This window comes from Leucoraja erinacea, unplaced genomic scaffold (assembly GCF_028641065.1).
Source record: "Leucoraja erinacea ecotype New England unplaced genomic scaffold, Leri_hhj_1 Leri_312S, whole genome shotgun sequence".
In the NCBI taxonomy this organism is placed as follows: domain Eukaryota; kingdom Metazoa; phylum Chordata; class Chondrichthyes; order Rajiformes; family Rajidae; genus Leucoraja; species Leucoraja erinaceus.
In genome coordinates this window covers 70,865-81,445 of record NW_026576213.1, presented here as the reverse complement: position 1 = coordinate 81,445, position 10,581 = coordinate 70,865, and the positions used below count along the sequence as shown (strand labels likewise).

The 10,581-nt window shown below is 47.8% G+C and overlaps 1 protein-coding gene across 1 annotated transcript; it reads right to left on the bottom strand.

Moving 5' to 3' along the window:
• Positions 1 to 3,246: 3,246 nt before the first annotated feature.
• On the bottom strand, positions 3,247 to 8,018 carry LOC129693487 (E3 ubiquitin-protein ligase TRIM39-like). The gene is made up of 6 exons (XM_055630296.1): positions 7,557 to 8,018; positions 7,370 to 7,465; positions 6,645 to 6,878; positions 5,928 to 5,950; positions 5,713 to 5,828; positions 3,247 to 4,080 (listed from the first exon to the last, which is right to left on the bottom strand). The coding sequence occupies exons 1-6, from the start codon at positions 8,001 to 8,003 to the stop codon at positions 3,470 to 3,472; spliced, it is 1,527 nt and encodes a 508-aa protein (XP_055486271.1). The 5' UTR covers positions 8,004 to 8,018; the 3' UTR covers positions 3,247 to 3,469.
• Positions 8,019 to 10,581: the final 2,563 nt, after the last annotated feature.

Genomic DNA, 10,581 nt, shown 5'->3' with positions numbered 1-10,581 from the left:
GGCTCCAAGTGTTCAGTGTGAAGGTTTCATTGCAACATCGAAACATAGAAAATAGGTGCGGGCGGTGGCCATTTGACCCTTCCAACCAGTACCGCCATTCATTGTGATCATGGCTGATCATCCACAATCAGTAACCCAAGCCTGCCTTCTCTCCATATCCCTTGATTCTGCTCACCCCAAGAGCTCTATCTAATGCCCCTGTCCCACTTAGGAAACCTGAACGGAAACGTCTGGAGACTTTGCGCCCCACCCAAGGTTTCCGTGCGGTTCCCGGAGGTTGCAGGTGGTTGCCGGAGTTTGCAGGTAGTGGAAGCAGGTAGGGAGAGTGACAAAAACCTCCGGGAACCTCTGGGAACCGCACGGAAACCTTGGGTGGGACGCAAAGTCTCCAGAGGTTTCCGTTCAGGTTTCCTAAGTGGGACAGGGGCTTTTAACTCTCTTTTGAATTCACCCAGTCTCCTGGTAGCTTCCAACTAATCTCCCACGGGGGAGGGGTCAGCCATACATTAAATAGAACTGAATGGAGACGAAAGCGGAGAAAAGGGTTTGGGGGTAGTCCAAGGCAGAACAGATTGCTGGAAAGAGAGCAGGGGATATTTACGAGGATGTTGCCAGGACTCGAGGTCACGAGCGAAAGGGAGAAGTTGTGCAGGGTAGGACTTTATTCCTTGGAGCGCAGGGAGCTGCGGGGTAATCTGATAGAGGTATATATATATATAACCATATAACCATATAACAATTACAGCACGGAAACAGGCCATCTCGACCCTTCTAGTCCGTGCCGAACACATAATCTCTCCTAGTCCCATATACCTGCGCTCAGACCATAACCCTCCATTCCCTTCCCATCCATATAACTATCCAATATATATGATCATGAGGGAATTAGATAGTGTGAATCGGCTGTCCTTTTACCAGGAACCACATAATATGTGTTTAAGTTGAGAAGGGAAAGATTTATTAGAAATACGAGGGGGAACTTTTCGCATCGAAGGTGGTGGATATACATACATACAAAGATACCCAGACAATAGATGCAGGAGGAGGCCATTCGGCCCTTCGAGCCAGCACCGCCATTCAATGTAATCATGGTTGATCATCCACAATCAGTACCCCGTACCTGTCTTCTGCTCATACCTCTTGATTCCGCTAACCCTAACTCTATCTAACTCTCTTTCGAACGCATCCAGTGAAATGGCCTCCACTCCAATTTGCAACATTCAGCGTTATTTTTCTTCCTTGAATTATTTTTCCCATTGAATTCCCTGCTCCCATTTACACTTCCTCAGTAAGACCTGTACAGTCTTCGCCCGATCAATATCAACTCCAATCCATTCACTCTAATACAGTGGACTTACAACTCTTGGAATTTTGAGACATGCCGAACTTAGACCTCTGAGGTGTTAAAATGCAGCGGATGCATTTTGAAGCCTCGACATTTTAAGCCGTGCATTTGTTGTGTGTTTTGCCGCAGGGGTGGTAACAGGTCACAAAAGTCACTTATTAAATCAGATTCCCGCTGTTTCTGCAATTGTCAAAGTTAATTCTCAAAGGTCTGTGGTCGCATTACGTGGCTTTGCTGCCATCTAGTGGATTAATCCTGCTCCCGATTAATAGAACATGGTTTAATGCAGAGAAACATAGAAGATAGGTGCAGGAGTAGGCCATTCGGCCCTTCGAGCCTGCTCCGCCATTCAATATGATCATGGCTGATCATCCAACTCAGTATCCCGTACCTGCCTTCTCCCCATACCCCCTGATCCCTTTAGCCACAAGGGCCACATCTAACTCCCTCTTAAATATAGCCAACGAACTGGCCTCAACTACCTTCTGTGGCAGAGAATTCCACAGATTCACCACTCTATGTGTAAAAAATGTTTTTCTCATCTGGGTTCTAAAAGACTTCCCTCTTATGCTTAAACTGTGACCCCTTGTTCTGGACCTCCCCAACATCGGGAATAATCTTCCTGCATCTAGCCTGTCCACGTCCCTTAAGAATTTTGTAAGTTTCTATAAGATCCCCCCTCAATCTTCTAAATTCTAACGAGACAGAGAAGATTAGCTGGGCATTGTACTGTCCCACTTTCTCTGTGAGCCGAAGAGCCTGTTTTAGAGCTTGTTCTAGTTCTAAACGGCCAGCAACAACACAGAGAGGCCCATTGTATCTCCCACTCCCGATATTGAGCATTATTCCTTTCCATTCAAGTAATTTCTGTTTTTACTCCTCCCTCCCATTCACACCTCCTGAGTCAGAACTTTACCGCCCTCTTCCGAACGACATGAACGCCAATTCATTCAATCTGATAGAGCGAACCTGCAGCCCTTGGAATTCCTTCTTCAGACCAAAGAAGGGTCCTGATCCCGAAGCGTGATCAGTCCATTTCCCGCCACAGATGCTGCCTGGCCCGCTGAGTTACTCCAGCACATTGTGGGTTTTTTTATACTCAACTATGTGATCAGAATTCCCAAACTCGCCTTTACGCCGCTGTTGAAGTCCTCACCAATGTTGTGTTTCGTTGGGAGTTTAGGACCCGGGGGAGCCCGGAGCTCAGGACCCGCCGCCCGCGGCTGCTGCTGAACCCGCGGGAAGGGAGATTGTTTCTATCTTTATATTTTCACAAACGCGTTTCTGTTCCATTGCCGGACGCGGTTAACGCGTTAAAATGAACGGATCGACAGACAGCTCTGATTTCAGTTCCTGTTTATTTCACTCTTCCCACATTTACATTCCACCCGGTTTTACTTCCGCAGTGAAGAAAGCGAATGGTATGTTAGCATTCATAGCAAAATGATTTGAGTATAGGAGCAGGGAGGTTCTACTGCAGTTGTACAGGGTCTTGGTGAGACCACACCTGGAGTATTGCGTGCAGTTTTGGTCTCCTAATCTGAGGAAATACATTCTTGCCATAGAGGGAGTACAGAGAAGGTTCACCAGACTGATTCCTGGGATGTCAGGACTTTCATATGAGGAAAGACTGGATAGACTCGGCTTGTACACGTTGGAATTCAGAAGACTGAGGGGGGATCTTATGGAAACTTACAACATACTTAAGGGGTTGGACAGGCTAGATGCAGGAAGATTGTTCCCGATGTTGGGGAAGTCCAGAACTAGGGGTCACAGTTTAAGGATAAGAGGGAAGACTTTTAGGACCGAGATGAGGAAATCATTTTTTACACAGAGAGTGGTGAATCTTTGGAATTCTCTGCCACAGAAGGTAGTTGAGGCCACAGTTCATTGGCTATATTTAAGAGGGAGTTAGATGTGGCCCTTGTGGCTAAAGGGATCAGGGGGTATGGAGAGAAGGCGGGGATGGGATATTGAGTTGGATGATCAGCCATGATCACATCAAATGGCGGTGCAGGCTCGAAGGGCCGAATGGCCTACTGCTGCACCTATTTTCTATGTTTCTATGTTTCTATGCTCACTGGGGTTTCACGACGCGGAATTTGGGGATTAAATGGGACCCGTTCAGCGCCGACCTGTTGTCCACCGGGTTCTGCCCCACAGCCCCTGAACCCCGCTCCTGACGCCGGTCCCGGGACCCGACTCTTGTACACCTGGAGCGGAACCGGAGCAGATTCTCAGCCAGTTTCGATCCCAAGTCTCGAAGAAAGGATAAAGTTTCTCCGTGAATTTATTCCCAGTGAAGGTGTGGAGATGGGACTTGGTGTCCGCGTCGTAAAATGAAACTGTGCCGGACTCATAACTGAGAGAAACTCTCACCCTCCCGGGGATGGGACGGGCGGGGAGACGGGATGGAGGGGAGGTGAGGGCTTCAAACTCGTCATCCAACTGCCTGATCCTCCAGACTCCAGTCTCCGGGGTCAGTGTGACCAGTGTTTTCCTCTCCACAGACTCTGCGGCGACTCCCAGACTCCAGAACCGACTCCCCGCCACCTCCACCTCCCAGTAATGTCTCCCCGAAGTGAATCCCTCCGATCCCAGCACACACTGCCAGTATGTAAACCTCTTCCCGGTGTCAGGGAGACTCCTCCTGGTCCCGGTATTTCTCACCCTCTTCCGATCCTTGGACACCTCGAGCTGCGGACCCGCTGTTTCCACATCCAGGGTGACGGAGACTGGGAGGAGAAGCAGAGAATCAGAGAGTCCCAGGGGGTCGGGGGGAGACTCGGGCAGCGAGGCCCTGGGTCCGGGGGAGAAGCCGCTCGGCCTCAGGCACAGGCGGGCGGTCAACTGAAACCTTGTGGAGGTTTGTAGAGGGGATTTCTGTGAGATATCGGGAGGAGGCTGGATAGTGCGTGCGGGGGGGGGGGGGGGGGGGGGGGGCGACGACGACTGAGGCGGGCTATTCAGATATGGAGTCAGATCGGAACAAGGGGATATTGAGGTGTGGCAATTTGAGGTTGTTAAAGAGGAGGTAGAGGTGTGGGGTGGAGTCACCATGATCATAGTGAATGTGGGCAGACATGAGGGGCCAGATGACCTGCCCCTGTTTCTTTGAGTGGAGGGTGAGAGAGAGGACGGGGGGCGGTTTGGTCCATGGAAGGAAGCAGCTGTTGTTAGACAGAATGGGTGGAGACTTGTGGTTGTAGGGTCGCTGAAAGAGAGGGGATTCGCGGGTGGATTTGATGGGTGTGTACAACTAAGAACACACTGATCTCATTGTGAACCAATATATGATCTTCACTGAGGGACTTGACAATGTTGCGCATGTAAGGCTGGTCCAGAAAGTGAAGGCAGGTGGGATCCAAGTCGAGCTGGTGAAATGGATCCACAATTGGCTTGGTGGTTGGAGGTAGAAGGTAGCGGTAGAAGGATGAGTTTTCTGCTTGGAGGTCTGTGACTGGTGGAGTGCAGCAGAGATCGGTGATGCAACCTTTGCTGTTTATGTTATATGTTCATGGCTTGGACGTGAATGTCCAAATTATGACTGGTAAATCTGTGGAGTTCGTTACACTTGTGGATAGTGAGGGATGTTGTCAAAGTCTGCAGCAGGATGTGGGGTAGATTATCAAAAATCTTATTCTCATATAGGGATATCAAATCAAGAGGGGGCAGCATTATGGTGAGGGGAAGGAGTTTCAAGTGGATCTGAGTGATCCGTTTTATCTGCTACAGGGGTGGTGATGGATACAGATATAATCACTATGTTTAAGAGGTACTTAAATATGGGAGGTGTAGAAGATTACCGATGTAATGTGGGCAAACAGATTAGTGCAGCTGGGAAATATGTAGACATGGATGTGAAGGGCCGAAGGGCCTGACTCTAATATACAATCATGGCTTTCTGCTCCAAGAGCACAGAATGACTGAGTCTCCACGCCCGCCGATGCACGGAATTCCTAAGGGTTTTCCAGTCTCTGCATGCAGTAATGTCGCGTTATCTAGGTGTTAGAGGCGAATACAATGTCTATCGACAATAACCATATAACCATATAACAATTACAGCACGGAAACAGGCCATCTCGGCCCTACAAGTCCGTGCCGAACAAATGTTTTTTCCCTTAGTACCACCTGCCTGCACTCATACCATAACCCTCCATTCCCTTCTCATCCATATGCCTATCCAATTTATTTTTAAATGATACCAATGAACCTGCCTCCACCACTTCCACTGGAAGCTCATTCCACACCGCTGCCACTCTCTGCGTAAAGAAGTTCCCCCTCATATTACCTCATATCACAATGTTTGCATGTGTGTTACTAAAAGGCGTTATAAACAAGAAGAGAGGAAACTGGACAGGTTTTACCTTGCTTAATGGCAGATGTTTCTCCCCACATCGCGTTCATCAAAAAATTATGATCGAATTTTTCAATCGGCAAGACACCGTCTGTCACTGAGAGTGCTTTATCTTCATCACTAACCCTGCAAATATTTAGCAGCTGGTTATCAAGTGAGCCTCAACAATTTTTTTGAGCAGTTCTAACACAAACACGCAGTGTTTCAGTCAAGAGCATGTCCTACCTCCTCTTCCCACCAGCTTCCTCCTGCAAGAAATGAAACACAAATCTTGAGTAGACTGAGACGGGACATCCACATCCCGACAGCAGGAGTTTCACACAAATTACAACAAACCCCAGAAATGTTCCATTGCCCAACATTTATTGTCATTGTCACGGAGACAGAAATTGAATATTGCCGGAGAGATTTTACAAGTGTATTAATAGCAAAATATTAGCTAGGGGGAGAATAGGTCAATTTAAGAGCAAAGGGAAGCTTTAGGATGCAATAGATCCCCTTAAGTCCAGGCGACTTTAAGGCATGTGAAGGTTGATGAATCACAGTGGTTGATTTAATTTATCACCGAGCACGATCATTAAGCTGCCTTCAACGGATCTGTTTAAAGTTGTAAAATTATTTCACACTAAAATACGACAAACTTTCCACGTGATCTTTTCTTTCCTGGGCATTTTCCATCTTTTAGGGGAAATAAAAACAGCCACTAACTCAGTGACTAGTTCACAGTAACTCATCCCAAGGAGACTGCAGGCAGTGCAGAGATCCCACAGATTATGCAGGAGGCCATTTAATTTGGGAACAACAGTAGCACAGCTCAGGAACAGACGGAACATCTGCCCAGTTCTGAATTACTGGCAAATGCAGCATTTATTGCAGAAATGTCACCCAACCTTTTTATGACTGTGCTCTTTCACTTCGCCAAACTGTAGTGTAACCCCTCACCTTCAGAAACACCACACTGTCTTTTTGATCCATCTGAAGCTGCAACTTCAAGAGTTCCTCTTGAATTGAATTTAAATGCCCTTGAATCTCTTCAAGATTTTTCTCCATTGTATTGAGAATCTTCTTCTCTTCCTCCCGGATATCTGCCAGTGTGCGCTGCTCTTTCTCAGTGAGAATCTGGTGCAGTTCAGCATACTGGGATGTGATCTTGGACTGAAGGTTGTGTGATTGTTCCTGTGAAATAAAAGGTGAAGAACAATATGTAATGTCACTGATTGTGTTTCCCAACTGCTTTAAACGTAACATTTGGCCTGTACATTTTTAATTTTCTTGGAAAATCAATAGTTTGTCGAAATGCTTCTGAAATGTCCTGAGGGTAATGTTATAACCCACTAATCCTCTACCCCAATACAATTCCCTGCTGCCTGTTCCTTTTCACGTGCCCATTAATTCCCATTTATCCGTCCACCACCCACTTTCCCACGGATTATAACAGTCACCGATTGACCATTGATCCAGCGTGTATTGGGGACGTGGAAGGAATCCGACACGGTCACAGGGAGAAGGCGTGAACCACACGGGCAGCACCCGAGGTCAGGATCGAACCCGCTCACCAGAACTAGGAGACAGCAGCACTACTTGTGTCACTGCGCTGCCCTATTATTACACACATCACAGGGATCAAATCTACACAAGATCAGGAAATCTAAACTGGAAAGCCTCACCAGAACTCCAGAAATCTTCTGTTTCTGTTGCTGCTCCATTCGCTGGATCTCTGATTTCTTTTTTGTGAGAGACTGGATGGAAGATTTCACCTGATGCTGGGATTATGATTGAAAATCAGAGAATAAAAATGTTAGATTATAAAGATGGAATTAAACAATGATGCGATCAAAATCGGTTTGCCTTTACCTTGTAGGTTTCGACAGCTTCTTTAACCGGCATGAAGCGGTGATCTCTGTGTTCCCGCCCAGCTGCACAAACCACACAGATCAGCTTCTTGTCAGTTTCACAAAACAGCTTCAGTTCTTCCTGATGTTTCTCGCACTGAAGTTTACTTTCCTTCTCTGTCCGATTCAGGCTCAGTGTTCGAGCTTTCTCAGACAGTCTCGCCAAGGCCCGATTCACCCTGAGGGTGCGGTCTGTAAACTGCTCTCTACATTCCGGGCAGGAGTTTCTCCCCTCCCTGTCCCAACTCTGTGTGATACAGGAGCGGCAGAAGTTGTGCCCGCACTCCAGTGCTACCGGATCGGTGAAGAAATCCAGGCAGATGGGACAAACTGCCTCCTCCGTCCAACTCTCGACCTGGTCTTTCGAAGCCATTTTATGAGGCACTTCCTGGTTCAAAACCCATTCCATTTCGCACAGCTGCTGAACCACTGCAGAACCGTTAGTGTTGACTGCGCACGCTGCCGTCTCGGGGAATGCGTGTCATTCGGCTGCAAGTGTTCAGCAAAGATCCTATAGCGGAGCAAGATAGCCTACTCCTGCGAAATGCAATGGGCTGACGTGCTATAGGATCTTTGGTGTTCAGTGTCAATGTGCCCTGGCCGCTTCCAACTCACACGAGGGACAGGTCAGGTAGACATTAAACATTCTTGAATATTGGCGAAAGTAGAGAGAAGGGCTTGGGGCAGTCTGATAGTCGGAAAGAGTGCAGGAAAGATTTACGAGGATGGAGCCCGGACTTGAGGGCCGAGGCGAAAGGGATAAGGTAGGACTTTATTAATTGGCGCGCTGAGCTGTAGGGCATAAGACCAAGGGGGGGGGGGGGGGGGGGGGGGGGGGGGGGGGGGGGGGGATTGGGTGAATGCACCCAATTGGGTGATTGGGTGATTTTACCCAGAGTAGTGAAATCGAGCACTAGAGGACCTAGGTTTATACTGGGAATACGATCATCTGAGGATCATTTTCACACAGAAGTTCGTGGTTATATGGAACATGCTGCCGGAGAAGGTAACTAAAGCAGGTACTACGACAACATTTAATGTAAATTTGGACAGGTATCACACCTTCCCGAGCCGGTATGGACCTACCAGGGCATCACCCTGTCTGAGGTGAGGTCATTTGTGGCCGGGCCTGCTTGCTCCCCGTCTTTGGAGAAATGGAATTGGACTCCCTTCTTTGTACTGAGAGTCAGGGGAAAGCGATATGAGATACATAGATGTCGATATAGAGTGATATAGAACATATTAATGAAATATACGAAAAATGTAACGAAGATAATGGGTATTGTGTACAGTTTCGGTCTCCTAATTTGAGGAAAGACATCCTTGTGATTGAGGTAGGTTCACGAGATTGATCCCTGGGATGGCGGGACTGTCATACGAGGAAAGATTGAAAAGACTAGGCTGGTATTCACTGGAGTTTAGAAGGATGAGGGGGATCTTATGGAAACATATAACATTATAAAAGGACTGGACAAGCTAGATGCAGGAAAAATGTTCCCAATGTTGGGCGAGTCCAGAACCAGAGGCCACACAGTCTTCGAATAAAGGGGAGGTCATTTAAGACTGAGGTGAGAAAAAAACCTTTTCACCCAGAGAGTTGTGAATTTGTGGAATTCCCTGCCACAGAGGGCAGTTGAGGCCAAGTCACTGGATGGGTTTAAGAGAGAGTTAGATAGAGCTCTAGGGTTTAGTGGAGTCAAGGGATATGGGGAGAAGGCAGGCACGGGTTATTGATAGGGGACGATCAGCCATGATCACAATGAATGGCGGTGCTGGCTCGAAGGGCCGAATGGCCTCCTCCTGGACATATTTTCTGTTAGTTGTGAGATAGGTGACAACGAGTTACAAACCATGAAATTCACCAGACGACAGTGACACTAGTACAACGAGTAGGGTGGGAGAGACACCAAATCCACGCCGACCACCGATCACCCGTTCACACTAGTTCTATGATATTCTACATTTTCATCAACTATCTGCACACCAGCGGGTCATTCACAGAGGTCAATAAACCCAAAGGCTTTGTGGTCAAGTTTGCGGTAGGTACAAAAATCAGAGGAGGGGCAGGCAGTGTAGAGAAAGCAGGGACTCTGCAGAAGGACTTGGACAGGTTGAGAGAGTGGGCAGAGAAGTGGCGGATGGAATATAGTGTAGCAAAAATGTGGAATCATACATTTTAGTTGTAGGAGTAAAGGCGTAGACTATTTTCCAAATGGGGAGAGAATCCAGAAATCGGAGGTGAAAAGGTACTCCCAAAAAGATAATCTGCAAGTCGAATCGGTAGCAAACTCAATGCTAGCATTTAATTCAAGTTGGCTTGTATACAAAAACAGGGATGTAATGCTGAGGCTCTATCAGGTGCTGGTAAGACCGCATTTGGAATATTGTTAGCAATTTGGGGCGCCATATCTGAGGAATGGTTTGCTGGCTCATGAAAGGGTCCAGATGAGGTTTACAAGAATAATCACAGGAATGAGTAGGTTAACATATCATCTAGCACTGGCCCTAGAAGGGATGGGGGGGGGGGGGGGGGGGGGGGGGGGGGGGGGGGGGGGGGGGGGGGGGGGGGGGGGGGGAGGACGGGACTCATTGAAGCGTATAGAATAGTGAAAGCCTTGGATAGAGTGGATGTGGAGAGGATGTTTCCAATAGTGGGAGAGTCTAGGACGAGAGGGATAGATAGGTCAGCCACGATCGAATGGCTGAGTAAACTTATTTGGCCGAATGGCCTGATTCTGCTCTTATCACATATGATCGTACAAACCCGCACATCTTTGGGAAGGAAACCGGAGTAACTGCAGGAACGAGCGATTAGCTGGGCATTGTGCTGTTCCACGTTCTATGTGGACCAAAGAGACTCACATTTCCCTCCACACGTGTTGCCCGCGGGAAGGACAATTGTTTCCATCTTTATATATTCACAAAAGTATTTCTGTTCGGTTGAAGGGCGAAGTTAACGCGTTTGAATGAACGGATCGACAGACAGC